We start from the raw sequence: 17,167 nt of genomic DNA on the forward strand, positions 1-17,167 counted from the left end.
TTTAATTAAAAATTAATTTTAATTTTTTTTTCCCGGGCTACCCGGGACAATCCCGGGCAGCCCGCGCCCCAAAAAGGGGGCCCGAGCAGGGCAGCCCGTCGCTGCCCTGGGCAGCGATTTGGGCAGCACCGTGCATTGCCCTGGGCAGCGACGATCGCTGCCCTTGGGCAGCGACGTTCGCTGCGCGATGTGCCCATTAAATTTTAATTTAAAATTTTCGTTTTTGTTTCAAAAACCTGAGGCCAAAAAATTTTGTACAATCGATTAATTTAATCGTTTGATCTGAGCAACCTGTCTCTGATACCACTGTTGGAAAACGTGTTCAGATCAATTAAGAATTGATACCCGGTGCAGCGAATGTTTAAAAATTTTTATTTTTCGATATGGAACAATTCCATATCATGGGTATCAAAACTTTACGATTAAATTATGTTGCAAGTAAAATAATAATAATCACAATAAATAATATTTTACCTCTTCAAGCAACGTCTTGATTATGGACACCGACAGAATTTAATCTGCTCTTCTTGTATATCCCGGGAACCGATGGCTTCACGATCAATCTCTGAAATAAGGTCCATGAACAGAAAACAGAAAACCTCTGATTGATTGCACTAGAAATCAATCAGAAGTTTATCGTAGAGAATAAACAGATTTGATCTGTTAATTCGGAATGTAATTTTTCACAAAAATCACAGACCGAATTTTCTCAAAAGGGACAGAGGAATTTTCGAAAATTCCCCTTTAAAATATATATTTGATTTCGAAAATTTCAAGAATGAATTGTGTCAATTTTTGAACACTACACATGTATTTATAGATAATTTCTAGACTAGATTAAGTTATAATTGTATTAGGACTCTAACTCTTTAGGGCCCACAATCCATAACTTAAGCCCAACAATCCAAGCCCGTTGTTATAGAAATTAATATAAAATTCATCATGACTCCGATTGTTAAACCAATTTCACCAATGTGCACAGAAACCATTTCTGCACCTTTTAAAGTCAAGATAATTTTTCTGAATCCGAATTCAGTGATTTCCAAAAATGCTCATCCCTATGTCATTTTAGGAAATTCCACTCCCTTTTAGTTAAGAAGTCCAACTTCTCTTTCATTAAATTTAACTCTTTAAATTTAACTATCTCAACGGGGTATAGTAATCCATTACTTGTGTGACCCTCAATGGTTCAGGGATACAGCTAGCCGTGGGCTCACAACTCCTTGTGACTCGAAACAACAATTTCCGACTTGCCCAACGAATCATGGTAAGAGCGTCTAGCAACATCGCCCCATGATTCCCTAGGTATCACTGATAGTGCCTGCAAGAACCAGTAGATTTTGGTTAGCGTACAGTACGGTCCCTTCATCCATATATCCCGATCGAATCAACAACCATTGGTGCATCGAGAGTCGTTCGAGATTCGATAACTATGCATTACATCTTGGAGATCAAATAGTGACATCGCATGTGTTACTAGGAAAACCGAGTAACCTAAAACACATCATGTACTCTGGCCAGAGATTCGTCATACTAATATCTCCTCAGATCGCATAGGATATCCACACTCGCAAGTATGTGGTGAATCCTTGACAACAAAGCATCGACTTCTATATGTGTCATAACTGTACCCAATCCCGACACCTGATGACCCCAATAGAGTCGGTAAACGAGTCAAAGTACAGTACTAGCATATAGAGTCTCAATGATGTTTCAAGTAGTAAGGACTAATGGTGTACAACCAAAACCGCGGACTTTATCCACTCGATAAGTGATAACCACTTGGAAAGTTCGAATAGGGTAGTTCGATCATTCATCATATGAATATCCATTTGCATGCTTTGAACATCTCCATGTCCATTACCAATGAAACATGGTACTTGGCATCACAAATGCTAGTCTCAATCTCGAGCGATCCTTATCCTTATTAGCGGACGGCTCAATTGACTAGGAACTGTTTAGAATATACAGTGACTATAAGATGTGTTTCATAATAGTGATCTCTCTTTATTCACTATCTCATCTTACTTACACTATAGTATATTCAAGGTCTTTATCAAAACAACAATAGTATATCACAATATAACAATATGAAGAAAGACAAAGATAATGCCATTAATGAATGTAAATTATATTAAAGATTGTTTATACATAGAGTCACAAAAGCCCTTAGCCACAAGTTGGCTAACCGGGCACCCACTCTTTCACTCTATGTATCCGTACTACCCATTACATGCATCAAATTGCCTTAGATAACCATAAACCGAGGATCAATCGTCTAATATCCAGGATCGCTAGTGAATGACGTGAGAAAGAAGAATGGTATCAAAGACGGTCACTAGCCGCATGACCCCGGGAAATAAGTGTTATACAAGGCAAAGTGCTACATGCGTGGGAGCCACCTCTTGAACCTACGGGGAAAAATGCTACATGATGGGAGCCACCTCTTGAACCCGTATGAGCCACCTCTAGATTCCCGGTGCTGGTGAATCAGGTCGCGATGAGGAAATAAAAGATTTAAAATGAGTTTATAATGAGCTACAATGGACTTGTATAGCAAGTTGGGTTAATCATTTTCGTAAAGCGAAGACAAATACAAAATAGTTGCTATAGGGGCCCATTGTGCAGTCGTGCAGGCCTGGGCCTGGGCCCGGGGCATGACACACTTGATGGTTCTCGCATTGAGCCACCAGAACCTCCACACTCAGCCCCCCATTCGTACCTCCTCAAGGACATCTCACCAGTCGTCTTATATCTGAGACTATCATTATCACATGATAACTACAATTCGACATTGTCATCCACAACCTTGTATCCCTTACAAGACAACATATCATACGATTCACTTTTCCAATCGTATAATAACTTGGTGCTAAATGTCTCCTCTCATTTAGACCCCAAATTTTATCATCAAGCCGTAAAATTTGAAACTTGGAAGGCTGCCATGAAAGATGAGCTAGACGCAATGGAGACCAACAATACTTGGTCTGTGCTTCCACTCCCCTTGGGTCAACAACCCATTGGTTGTCATTGGTTATACAAGATAAAATATAAATCCGATGGAACGGTGGATAAACACAAAGCTTGTTTAATTTCTAAGGGGTACACTCAATGTGACGGTGTTGATTTTTTTGAGACATTCTCTCCAATTTCTAAGTTAGCCACTATCAAAGTCTTACTTGCACTAGCTGTTATTCAACAATGGCAACTTGTTCAATTAGATGTAAACAATGCATTTCTAAGATGACTTATTCGAAGAAGTTTACATGGATCTTCCCATGAGTTATTATCTCCCCTACCACCAAGGCAAAGAGTCTTCAAAACTTGTTTGCCAATTACACAAATCTATATATAGCCTTCGTCAAGCATCTCGCCAATGGTACATAAAATTCTAAGTTGCATTGCTTGATTCTGGTTTTATGCAATTACCGCCTGATTCACCTTGTTCACCAAAGGCTCGAGATCCAATTTTTTGGTTTTGTTATTATATGTTGATGGTATCATTATAGCCAGAACTTCACATATGTTAATTCAAGAATTAAAGTCTAATCTTCAGAGCAAGTACTACCATGTGTATAATCTTTTCACAATTGTTGTGATATTATATTCTTCATCAATATTCTAAGTATACTATTTTTATGTGTACTCTGAGAAGATGTAAACTCTTCATTTTTAAACGAATACAATCGTGGAAATAAAATAAAAAATTATTTATGAAATTAAAGTTCTCGTGACTGCTTTTCACTATAGAAAACAATATTTTGGCTCCATGATGGTATAATCTAAACAATCTAAGATATTCATGTTTGTTCTTTCTCAATACATTCATTTTTCATGTTGCTCGTAAAATTTTTTCTCCCTATGATACGGTCTTAACAAATATGAATCTTTAGTTGAGAAATAATTCAATTCATTTCTGAGTCATTTTCTGAATTCTCTTTTAATTTTCTCTTAATTATATCATCTATTAAAATAAATTGTTCTTAATTTTCATTAACTTGACTTACAAATCTTATATATAATTGAAATTATTATATTGTATAATGGAAAATGTTGAAAGCGGGAATTAAAGCTTTTTAATTGAGTCAAAATCGAAACATGAATATGATATTTACATTACACTTGTTTTAACAATTGTGATTTTGCATGTGCATGCAATCAATCACATGTTTAAAATGCCTAAAGTACGCTAATTTCTCTTGGTTTATTATACGCTAAAAGTGTCTGTCTTATCCATTTTTTCTAGTTTATCACTGGAAAGAGTAAAAACCATCTTTGTTCAAACATTCCTAAGATCAGCCAAATTTCCCTCAACTTCCTTAAAAAGTGTGCCTTGCTCTTGACCAAATCTTTTGTCCATATATAAATATACTGACCATCTCTCTCTTTTTAATGTCAAATTAAAAAAGTGTCACCTTTTTTTGCAACACAGAGACAACTATTGCTTCACTCAAAGTGTAAGAAGCATCATACATGCATCACTCGCGGTAAATACACCCTACTTCATCACAATTTGATCATTTATCCACATAAAAAACAAAGAAAAATCAAGAACACAAGAGCAAGAAAGAAAAATTTTAGGTGGAAAGTAACTGAAAATGGGATTCTTGAGCTACATGTTATGTGCTATTTTGGTTGTCTCATCACTTGTTCATGGAGATCTCCTCGTTCCTGCACTGTGCATATTTGGGGATTCGGTGGTTGATGCGGGGAACAACAACAATTTGCCAACATTAATAAAGGCAAACTTTCTCCCTTATGGAAGAGATTTTGTTATGCAAGAACCTACAGGAAGGTTTTGCAATGGAAAACTCGCCGCTGATTTTACAGGTAATAAACATATAACACATATGCAATATGTTTGATGTTCTATGTATCTTATCTAATGTATATATTACACAATTATATATACAGCTGAATTTCTAGGATTCAGTTCATATCCACCAGCATACCTAAGTGAAGTAGCCAAAGGAAGCAACATTCTCAACGGTGTCAACTTTGCTTCGGCTGCTTCGGGTTATTACGACAACACAGCACAGTTATATGTAAGATTTGACAAATCGTGTCATTAACTCAGACATAAACACTTGTTAGACACTAATATATATATATATGATTCAACAATATGTGATATTTTTAGCATTTGGATATATCTGATATGATTTAATCGTAATTTAATTATACAAGAGAGTTCCAATAATATTAAACATGATGTCTATTTACATATGACACATAGAAATATTGATTGCAATCTAAACTCAAAAGAAATTAATAAAGTTTTAGCCATTTAGATATGTGTTGTAGATATAGATTCTTTATGGTTGAGCCACATAAATTGTATTGTGTAATTTTTTCACTATATTTCTACTTTCATTTGTTTTTACAGCAAACTATGACGTTGTCTCAGCAGCTAGCAAACTATAAAGAATGGCAGAGAAATGTGGTGAATTTGGTGGGAACGGATAAAGCTAATGATACATTCTCAAAAGGGATCCATCTATTAAGTGCAGGGACCAGTGATTTTATTCAAAACTATTATATCAATCCAATTCTCAACATTGTTTACACAACCGATCAGTTCTCAAACAAACTCATGAATTACTACTCTAGTTTCATCCAGGTTACACAAAACATTTGGCATTTTCTTGGATATCTTTTGGCATATTAATTCATGAAAAACTTAAAGAAACACACTAAAGAAATAAAAATCATAATAATTTCATAATGAAATATCTAGATATTTTCTTTCACATGGACAATATATATCAACAATTAATGTTTGTTTGGCAGAATTTATACCATCTGGGAGCAAGGAGAATAGGAGTTACATCTCTACCACCTACAGGATGCCTGCCAGCAGCAATTACTTTATTCGGTTTGGGAAGCAATCAGTGTGTCACAAGGCTAAATCAAGATGCCGTTTCATTCAACAATAAGTTAAACATTACATCTCAAAATTTGAAGGCCAGGCTACCAGGATTGAAACTCGTGGTCTTTGATATTTACAACCCTCTTATGGATATTATTGCAAAGCCAACAGATAGTGGTATGGTGCATAATAAACACGTGCAATTGGAAAATGACAATATTTTTTGTGATTTGTTTACCCAAATAAAGAGGATGATATATTCCTACAACATTTTTATTTAAATTTCAATTTTCCTAAATAACTTTATAATGTTCCCCAGGTTTCTTTGATGCGAGGAAAGCTTGCTGCGGGACGGGCACAATTGAAACATCGTTCCTCTGCAATGAAAGGTCGATCGGGACATGTTCAAATGCCACGCAATATTTATTCTGGGATGGATTCCACCCTTCAGAAGCTGCTAACCAAATATTGGCCCAAAGTTTACTCCAACAAGGATTTGATCTGATCTCTTAGGCAACCTTTAGGTGCATCAACCCCCAAGTTCCACTTTTATTATCTCTTAATATGTTACACAGATGTCCTTGACACCAGCTTTCAGTTCAATGAAATTTCTTTTTCCAAGTGATTCTTCAGTAACAGTAGAATCCAAAGCCAGTTCATCAACATCATCATCATAGTTCTGCATAACCAAGTCACTTATGACATCAGCTATTAAATAAAAATGAATGAAACTTCATTAGTAACAGTGACATCGATCAAAGGAGAGGTGTGATGAAAAAACAAGTACATGCACTAAGGTGGAAATCAAATGTAAAATAAAAGAATGATTTTTTTTTCAGATATTCAAAAATTAATAGGAATGAAACTTCATGTCTAACAGTCATACATGGCTCAAAGAAGATGTAGTGACCCGTTTCAGAACCACTAACTAATCAAAGTTTAAGCATGCCAAATAACTTAAAACATAATAATCAATTAAACCAACGGAAACTTAAATAATTCAACTAAAACTACCAGCAAGAATACAACCGACACCAAAACAAATGTCGAATGATGTTATACAACCCCATCGAAAGTAACACTAAATTCTACCAATGGAAACCTGGTACAGTACAATCCACCCTGTTGCAGCTTAACGACCGCTACCTCCCGGTTCGTCCAACCTAAGTTCTGCCCCGTAGAATGGGGTGTCCAGAACCAAAACCGAGGACGTGAACTAACAATTCTCAGTACGAAAGTATGAGTATGCACATGCTATGAATGCTAATGCAAATAAATGGATACCGAAAATCTATCACGGTAGACAGGACCGTCTCCAGAAAATTGGAGGCCCTAGGCTAGGTCAATATAATTTTTTTTTTTTTGTAAAATATAAAAATATTTATGTATATAATGATAATAAAATGAACATAATGATCATCAACATCTAATTTCATATATTAATATACCATGTGAATTTATTAAATATAAAAAATATATATATATAAATTAAATCTAAATAAAATGTTCAAACTCTTCGCGCTTTCTGTTGTACAAAATTATCAACTAAATCATCATAATCAGGAGTAGCTACCATTTTTTTTCTTAATAGACAATATTGCCGAACCATTCAATCTATCATGTGACCTAGTTGATTGGAGGTAGTTCTTTATCAACTTGAGCTTGGAAAAACTTCTTTCAACAAAAACTACCATAACCGGTATGATTAATAATATTATATAAGCTATCCTCGTCATAACTCACAAAGATTCAAATTTAAATAATATTCCAAATTTAAATTTTCTTTTTTTTCCGTCATAACTCACAATGCGAATCTAAAAAAATTAAAAAAATTTAAATATTATTAATAAAGATTGATTGTTGATATGATATTTAAAGCATGCATCAACCGTAATACACAAACATACAAGAAAAATAAAATTTAATAAAAAAACGACATGATAATTGATATATTTTGAGCAATATAACTCACTTGAATGAAGCAAATTTAACAAAAAAAACTCTATATCCAAGAAAAATATGTTCTTTTTTTCTTTTGTACACAAACAAAAGGAGGAGTAAAAACACGAAAATTGATAATGTTTAGTATTTTTTTAAACAAATAATTAGAGGCTCATGACCTATCTAATATTTTGAATAAAAATATATATATATATATATATATAATATAATATAATTAATTTTAAAAAAATTTTGAGGCCTCACCCAAAGGGAGGCCCTAGGCGGCTGCCTAGGTGGCCTCCCCCTAAAGCCGTCCCTGACGGTAGAAACTCTTGCTCACCAAATGGTGCCATGGTATCTACCACACTGCGCTGTCGCATCAGGAGGTACTCCCATACCATAAAAATACATGAAAATATCCGGAACCAAATCCATGGAATTCATAAACTCCACAAGCTCCAGTGATGATGTAGTAACCCGAATTATATTTTATGTAATTAAGTTGAATAAACATGCTTAGAATCATAAAGCATGATTAATTGATTTTAATATGATTAAACAGACCCAGAAGTCGACCCCAGAATGTCCACAATGGTCCAAAGATCCATGTTGACTCGGGTAGTTTGAAAGGTCCGAACATGGACCAAAGAGAGATCAGAAGGTCCGAAGAGTTCAGATCAAGCAATCCAGTTCGGAAGCTGTGGGTGTAGATTGGAACCACCAAACGACAGATCGGAACCACCGAAAGACAGATCAAAACTTTCGAAAGTTAGGTCATGCACACTAAGTGACGTGTCACCAACATTTGGACACACAATCGCATGCATGATATCGGAGCTTCCGAAGTGGAGATCGGAACTTTCGATGATCAGAGCAATTTGGAATGTGGCATGCATGCAGAGATTGAAGCTTCTGATCGATGTCTATAAATAGGGACCGAAAACTCACAATTCAGCGTGTGTTTTAGGTGTTTGAATGTGTATCAGTGTATATTTTAGTGTTTTAGCCTTATAATCAAGTGTCAGGCGATAACGAGGTGCTAAGGGGCTTGTAGTAGATCTGTGCCAGGGTCATGGCCTTCTACATCAGTGGGCTGACGACAGACGCAGTAATGAACTGTAGATGCCTGTACATCTAGAAAAGTTGTTGAGGTACGTAAGTACTGACTGAGATACCAGCGAGTATGTATGCTTATGTGTTGCATATTATATGTCATGATCCATGTTTCACTGCTTTGATATTTTATTATGCATGTGCATATTAATGTTGAGTCGTGTCTCCATCGAGATAACTTTTCCAGTAGGGTTTCTCAGCCTTGTTTTCTGACGGTTAGACATGGAGAGTCACAGTGATTGACGGATCGAGAAGACTCTAGTGTTCTTGGACATTGTAGATCCATTTCCGGTTTGGAGTGAGAGAGTTTACCTAGTGTTTTGAGTCCCCGATGATACTACTCACACATTGGTGCCAGTATGAGAAGGATTGATCTTGTATACCCAGTCATTCATGTTGCATGCATCATATCAATCAGTATGCTCGTGCTTTGAGTTCTGAGCGTAGTTTGCACACGTCCATGTTGTTGTGTTTTCTTAGATACCCCATTCGACGAGGAAATTGCAGGTGGTTTGCCTGGATCTATGTTTAGTTGGTGACCAATTGGCTGGATCTCAGAGTCAGCTGCTAGGTTGCTGTTAGTTTACTTAAGTTACTAATTCGATTGGGTCGTATTATTCTTTCGTATTACTTAGGTTGCAGGTGGTTTAGCATTTTGATTTTAATTTCCGCGGTATCTCTGATTAAGTTTCTGATTATTGTTGCATGCTTAAGTCTCTGGAAATGGCGCCAAAAACTTGATCGAGCAAATACTACCACATAAAATCAACTTATATATATATATATATATATATAAGTTGATTTTTTGTGGTAGTATTTATATATATATATATATATCAATTAAGCTCGAATAAATCACAAGTTCACGAGTCAAATAATAATATAGAGTACAAAATGTTGGAAAACGGTGTTCAGATCAATTAGAATTGATACCCGGTGCAGCGGAAGTTTAAAAAATTTATTTTTATTAATATGGAACGATTCCATATCTGGGTATCAAAACTTTTACGATTAAATTCATACAAGTAAAACAAATAATCACAATTAATGTTTTACCTTAAATCTCGAAACGAGATTATGGACTCCAACAGAATTTAATCTGCTCTTCTTGTAAATCCCGGGAACTGATGGCGTCACGATCAATCACCGGAATAAGGTCCACGAACAGAAAATAGAAACCCTCTGATTGACTGCACTAGAAATCAATCAGAAGTTTTGTGTAGAGAATAAACAGATATGATCTGTTAATTCAGATTGTAATTTTTCATAAAATTCACAAGCCGAATTTTCTCCGAAAGGGACAGAGGATTTCGAAAATCCCCTTCAAATATTTAGAGTGTAATTTCGAAAATTATAAGACACAATGTAGTTGATTTTCGAACCCAACACCTCTATTTATAGATAATTTCTAGTTATAATTGTATCAGGACTCTAACTCCTTAAAGCCCATAATCCATAACTTAAGCCCAACAAGCCAAGCCCGTTGTCATAGAAATTAATATAAAATTCATCGTGACTCCGATTGATAAACTGATTTCACCAATGTGCACAGAAACCATTTCTGCATCTTTTAGAGACAAGATAATTTTTCTGAATCCGAATTCAGTGATTTCCAAAAATGACCATCCCTATGTCATTTTAGGAAATCTCACTCCCTTTAGTCAAGAAGTCCAACTTCTCTTTCATTAAATTTAACTCTTTAAATTTAACTATCTCTACGGGGTTTTAGTAATCCATTACTTGTGTAACCCTCAATGGTTCAGGAATACAGCTAGCCGTGGGCTCACAACTCCTTGTGATTTGGAACAACAATTTCCGACTTACCCATCGAATCATGGTAAGAGCGCCTAGCAACATCGCCCCATGATTCCCTAGGTATTACTGATAGTGCCTGCAAGAACTAGTAGATTTTGGTTAGCGTACAGTACGATCCCTTCAACCATATATCCCGATCGAATCAACAACCATTGGTATATCGAGAGTCGTTCGAGATTCGATAACTATGCATAACATCTTGGAGATCTATTAGTGACATCGCATGTGTTACTAGGATAACCCATTAACCTAAAACACATCATGTACTCTGGCCAGAGATTCGTCACACTAATATCTCCTCAGATCGCATAGGATATCCACACTCACAAGTATGTGGTGAATCCTTGACAACAAAGCATTGACTCCTATATGTGTCGTAACTGTACCCAATCCCGACACCTGATGACCCCAATAGAGTCGGTAAACGAGTCAAAGTACAGTACTAGTATATAGAGTCTCAATGATGTTTCAAGTAATAAGGACTAATGGTGTACAACCAAAACCACGGACTTTATCCACTCGATAAGTGATAACCACTTGGAAAGTCCGAATAGGGTAGTTCGATCATTCATCATATGAATATCCATTTGCATGCTTTGAACATCTCTATGTTCCATACCAATGAAACGTGGTACTCGGCATCGCAAATGCTAGTCTCAATCTCGAGCGATCCTTATCCCTTTTTTGCGGACGGCTCAATTGACTAGGAACAGTTTAGAATATACAGTGACTATAAGATGTGTTTCATGATAGCCATCCCCATGTGCTACCACATCGTACATACACTATAGTATATTCAAGGTCTTTATCAAAACAACAATATTATATCATAATATAACAATATGAAGAAAGATAAAGTCAATACCATTATAAAAGTGTAAATTATATTAAACAAAAGATTGTTTTACATAGAGTCATAAAAGCCCTTAGCCACAAGTTGGCTAACTGGGCACCCACTCTTTCAATCTCCCACTTGCCCTAAAGCCAACTAGTCATACTACGGAATCCCATTGCTTCGCGATGTTTGTCAAACAATGGTCCTGACAAGGGCTTAGTAAGCGGATCAGCGATATTGTCTGTAGAGGCCACTCTCTCGACACTGATGTCTCCTCTTTCCACAATCTCCCGGATGATGTGGTATTTCCTCAGTACGTGTTTGGACTTCTGATGAGACCTTGGCTCCTTTGCCTGAGCAACGGCACCCGTGTTGTCACAGTACACCGGGACTGGACCAACAGTTTCAGGAATTACACCCAACTCTTGGATGAATTTCCTTATCCAAACCGCCTCTTTAGCAGCAGCTGATGCTGCAATGTATTCTGACTCAGTGGTGGAATCCGCTGTGGTGTCTTGCTTGGAACTCTTCCAAGAGACAGCACCGCCATTGAGCACGAATACAAATCCAGAGGTTGATTTCGAGTCATCCACGTCACATTGGAAGCTAGAGTCGGTGTAGCCTTCCAACTTCAATTCTCTTCCTCCATAAACCATGAACACATTCTTAGTCCTTCGCAAGTACTTAAGAATATCCTTCACGGCTTTCCAATGCATTTGACTGGGATTGGCTTGATATCTGCTCGTGACGCTCAGAGCATAGGCCACATCTGGTCTGGTAGATATCATCCCATACATGATACTACCAATGGCTGACGCATATGGTATGTGTGTCATCTTCTCTATCTCTTCTTCAGTCTTGGGACACATAGACTTGGATAAAGAAACTCCATGACACATAGGTAGATGTCCTCTCTTGGACCCATCCATTGAAAACCTTTTCAATATGGTTTCGATGTAGGTTGATTGAGTAAGTCCTATCATTCTCTTAGATCTATCTCTATAGATCTGTATCCCAAGAATATAGGAGGCCTCACCCAAATCCTTCATCGAGAATCTACTTGATAACCATATCTTTGTTGACTGCAACATCCCTACGTCATTCCCCATGAGTAGAATGTCATCAACATAAAGTACTAAGAATGTTACCGCATCCTTAACTACTTTCTTGTACACGCATGGTTCCTCCGGGTTTTTGATGAAACCAAAATCCTTTATTGTTTCATCAAATTTCTGGTTCCAACTTCTTGATGCTTGTTTGAGACCATAGATTGATCTCTGAAGCTTGCATACCTTATGCTCGCTTCTCATGGATGTGTATCCCTCAGGCTGCGTCATATAGATCTCTTCCTTAATGTTTCCATTAAGAAATGCAGTCTTTACATCCATTTGCCATATCTCATAGTCATACCATGCTGCTATGGCAATAAGGATTCTTATGGACTTGAACATTGCGATTGGTGAAAAGGTTTCATCATAGTCAACTCCTTGTCTTTGAGTATAACCTTTTGCCACCAATCGTGCCTTGTAGGTCAATACCTTTCCATCAGGCCCAAGCTTTCTCTTGTAGATCCATTTGCACCCAATTTGAACAATTCCATCGGGAGGATCTACTAAAGACCAAACTTGGTTAGAATGCATCGAATCTATTTCCGATTGCATAGCTTCAAGCCATAAATTTGAATCCGCATCAGAAATTGCTTCCTTGAAGTTTCTTGGATCACATCCAATGTCGGGTTCACTTTGATCCCCTTCAAGAAGAAGACCATATCTAATAGGAGGCCTAGAAGTCCTCTCGGATCTCCTAGTAGTAGGCGTGTCTTGTGATGATTCTTGAGATGTAGGATCGCTATTTTGTATCTCGGGTTCTTCTCGAATTTCTTCGAGTTCCATCATCTTGCCTTTCTTATCCAATAAGAACTCCTTCTCCAAGAAGGTGGCATTCCTTGAAACAAACACTTTTGTTTCATTAGGATGATAGAAATAATATCCGATTGAATTCTTCGGATACCCCACAAAATAACATAAGGAGGATCGACTATCCAACTTATCTCTCACTGTCTGCTTCACGTAAGCAGGACATCCCCAAATCCTTAAGTACGAATACTTAGGAGCTTTGCCATTCCATAACTCGTATGGTGTTTTATTTACTGCTTTAGTGTGGACGTTGTTTAACAACAATAGCGCCGTTTCAAGCGCGTAGCCCCAAAACGAAGGTGGGAGCTCAGTGAAGCTCATCATGGATCGAACCATGTCCAACAAAGTTCGATTGCGACACTCCGAAACACCATTAAGCTGAGGTGTCATAGGAGGAGTCCACTGAGAGAGAATCCCATTCTCTTTTAGATAGTCCAAAAACTCGGTACTTAAGTATTCTCCACCTCGATCCGATCGAAGTGCCTTAATACTTTTACCTAGTTTGTTTTCTACTTCAGCCTTGAATTCTTTGAACCTTTCAAATGCTTCAGACTTATTTTTCATTAAATATAAATACCCATACCTAGAATGATCATCAGTAAAGGTAATGAAGTAGGTGTTGCCACATTTAATACCAATCCTAAATGGACCGCAAACATCTGTATGGATCAAATCCAATAGATTTTGACTACGCTCAGGTTTCCCTTTGAAAGTAGATTTAGTCATTTTTCCCTTTAGGCAGGACTCATAAGTAGGTAGAGAGTTAATATCAGACATATCAAACATGTCCTCTCCCACTAGCTTGTTCATCCTCCTTGAGGAAATATGACCTAGCCTAGCATGCCAAAGGTTTGCCGGGTTTTGACTATCGTCCTTCCTTTTAATTGTTGTTACCGGTTTATCAACATAATTAATTGGAACGTCTTTTAATTTTAAGCTATATAGATCGTTTTCAAGTTGTCCATTTCCAATCAAACATTCATTCTTGTAAATATTGCAATCCCATTTACAAAATTGCAAGAAAAACCATCTCTATCAAGCATAGAAATAGATATAATGTTTTTGATCAAATTCGGAACATATAAAACATCTCTCAAAAATAACTTAAAATTGTTCTGCAAAACTAAATAAATGTCTCCTATAGCTTTGGATTTAACTCTGGAACCATTCCCGAGCCTTGACTGGGTCTCACCCATCCTTAGCCTATTACTTCTTGTCATCATTTGCAACTCATTGCAAATGTGAGATCTACATCTGGTATCCAATACCCAAGAAGTAGTATTAAGAAAAACATTTATTTCAATGTAAAACATACCCTTTGCAGTTCGCAACTGCTCGAGGTATTCCTTGCAGTTACGTTTCCAATGACCGGGTTTCTTGCAGTGATGGCAAACTTGTTTAGACTTGTCCAATTTTGCATGTAACATTTGGCCTTGAGATCATGGTCCAACCATTTCTCTAGTTCGGCCAACCTTTCGGCAGTTACATCAGTCGGGGCTGTTTTCGGAGAAGCCTTTTCTAACACTTAGAAAATCTTTTCCGAACTTAGGACAATCTTAACTTATGGAATCATTCCGTATTGTTTGCGCCAGTAAGTTTGTTTTGTTCGAGAATTGAAACATGTGGATTACGAAGATTCATCATAATGATATACTGAGATGAAACAGACAATTATCGATGATTGTTTAATTAATTTACTAAGACATAAAATATGGCGAGATTTCATTTTATGAATTACACTCCCACTATTTTGACGATTTCACTACCCTCTAGTGAAAACGAAAAACATTTTCTTTTGTGGGAACATAGAGTCCAATTGACAAACTATGGTCCCGAATAATATCAGCCAACCATAATTTTCAAAAGGTAGAGCCCAATTGCTTCCAAAGCAACCTCCATGTTTTTACCTCAAGTCCAATAAGGGCCCAATAATATGACGTCGTTTATTGTGACATGTCAAGATGACCCATCAATATTAAGTTGTGATGGACGGTCACCATGTGGATCCCCAATAATATGAGCCAATCCCATGGGAGTTCCACCCAACTTACAACATGTGTCGATCCAATGTACAGCTTTCCGACGAACGGGCCCGCCCAATAATATGAGTCGGACCATATCCGCGGGTAGCATCACATACATTGATCATTGATGGAAGGTAGGAATATTTAAACAATATTTAAAATTCCCTTTTGTTTATCTTGATATCAATTTTAAATCATATTTAAAATGAGGGATTTTATTTTGAAAATTTGTCTCATCATGCAAATTATGTATGCTTGCGGGATTCATACAATTTATGTCTAAACATGCATACATCAATAATATCATATATTATTAAAGGATGATCGATCCCATTAACTATTTGACCCGTGGTTTCCAATCACGAGTCTAAGTCCAATCCTAGGTGATATGCAAGTATGCAATGCAATCCTATTACATCGTGCTTCCAATTTAAATTTCTTCGGTCTTCATTGTCTGCTGGGCCCACCATTTATTCAAATCTTTGTCTCCCACTAAGTCTTATAAATTTACAATAAATTTCGATGACAAATATGGGATACATTTTTAGGGGTGGGAACGGGCCATAAACCAGGCCCACTTTTATTACATATGACAATCATATTGGGCTATAAACCAAGCCCATTAATAAACACCAACAACAATAAGACAAATGTAAATCACCTAACATACACCTAAAACATTGGTCATGGCAATCGATCATCCTTTATCCATTAATTAATTCAATAATTAAATAATTGGATAAACATGCAATGACATCATAATTAAACGATAAAATCATATTTTATCTTATCCATCCATAAGATCATATCTTATCATCAATTGTACCAAAATAATTAATTTTATAAAATTCAATTTAACGGATAAAATTTATAAATTTTCCAAAAATTCAAATTTATCCAAAAATCAATTTTTAAAAAATTTCGGACTCGAACAATTCGATCCGATGCCTTGTGATCCAATCGAAAACAATTTTCAATCGGATCAAACACTAGAATTTCAAAAATTCAAAATTTTTTAAAAAATAAAAATTTAATTTTCCCGGGCTGCCCGTCGCTGCCCTGGGCAGCGATCCGATCGCTGCCTGTGTTTTGTTCGTCAAAATTTTGATTTTTAAAAAATTTGTTTTGTTTCAAAAACGAGGCTTAAAAATTTTGTACAATCGATTAATTTAATCGTTTGATCTGAGCAACCTGGCTCTGATACCACTGTTGGAAAACGGTGTTCAGATCAATTAGAATTGATACCCGGTGCAGCGGAAGTTTAAAAAATTTATTTTTATTAATATGGAACGATTCCATATCTGGGTATCAAAACTTTTACGATTAAATTCATAAAAGTAAACAAATAATCACAATTAATGTTTTACCTTAAATCTCGAAACGAGATTATGGACTCCAACAGAATTTAATCTGCTCTTCTTGTAAATCCCGGGAACTGATGGCGTCACGATCAATCACCGAAATAAGGTCCACGAACAGAAAACAAAAACCCTCTGATTGACTGCACTAGAAATCAATCAGAAGTTTTGTGTAGAGAATAAACAGATATGATCTGTTAATTCAGATTGTAATTTTTCATAAAAATCACAAGCCGAATTTTCTCCGAAAGGGACAGAGGATTTCGAAAATCCCCTTCAAATATTTAGAGTGTAAT

At 36.4% G+C, this 17,167-nt stretch overlaps 1 protein-coding gene across 1 annotated transcript; it reads left to right on the top strand.

Moving 5' to 3' along the window:
• Positions 1 to 4,537: 4,537 nt before the first annotated feature.
• LOC140892666 (GDSL esterase/lipase At5g03820-like) lies at positions 4,538 to 6,382 on the top strand. The gene is made up of 5 exons (XM_073301613.1): positions 4,538 to 4,830; positions 4,915 to 5,045; positions 5,387 to 5,620; positions 5,791 to 6,046; positions 6,189 to 6,382. Exons 1-5 carry the CDS (start codon positions 4,599 to 4,601, stop codon positions 6,380 to 6,382), a joined length of 1,047 nt encoding a protein of 348 aa, XP_073157714.1. The 5' UTR covers positions 4,538 to 4,598.
• Positions 6,383 to 17,167: the final 10,785 nt, after the last annotated feature.

The sequence above is a fragment of the Henckelia pumila genome, chromosome 3 (genome assembly GCF_033568475.1).
Source record: "Henckelia pumila isolate YLH828 chromosome 3, ASM3356847v2, whole genome shotgun sequence".
NCBI lineage: Eukaryota > Viridiplantae > Streptophyta > Magnoliopsida > Lamiales > Gesneriaceae > Henckelia > Henckelia pumila.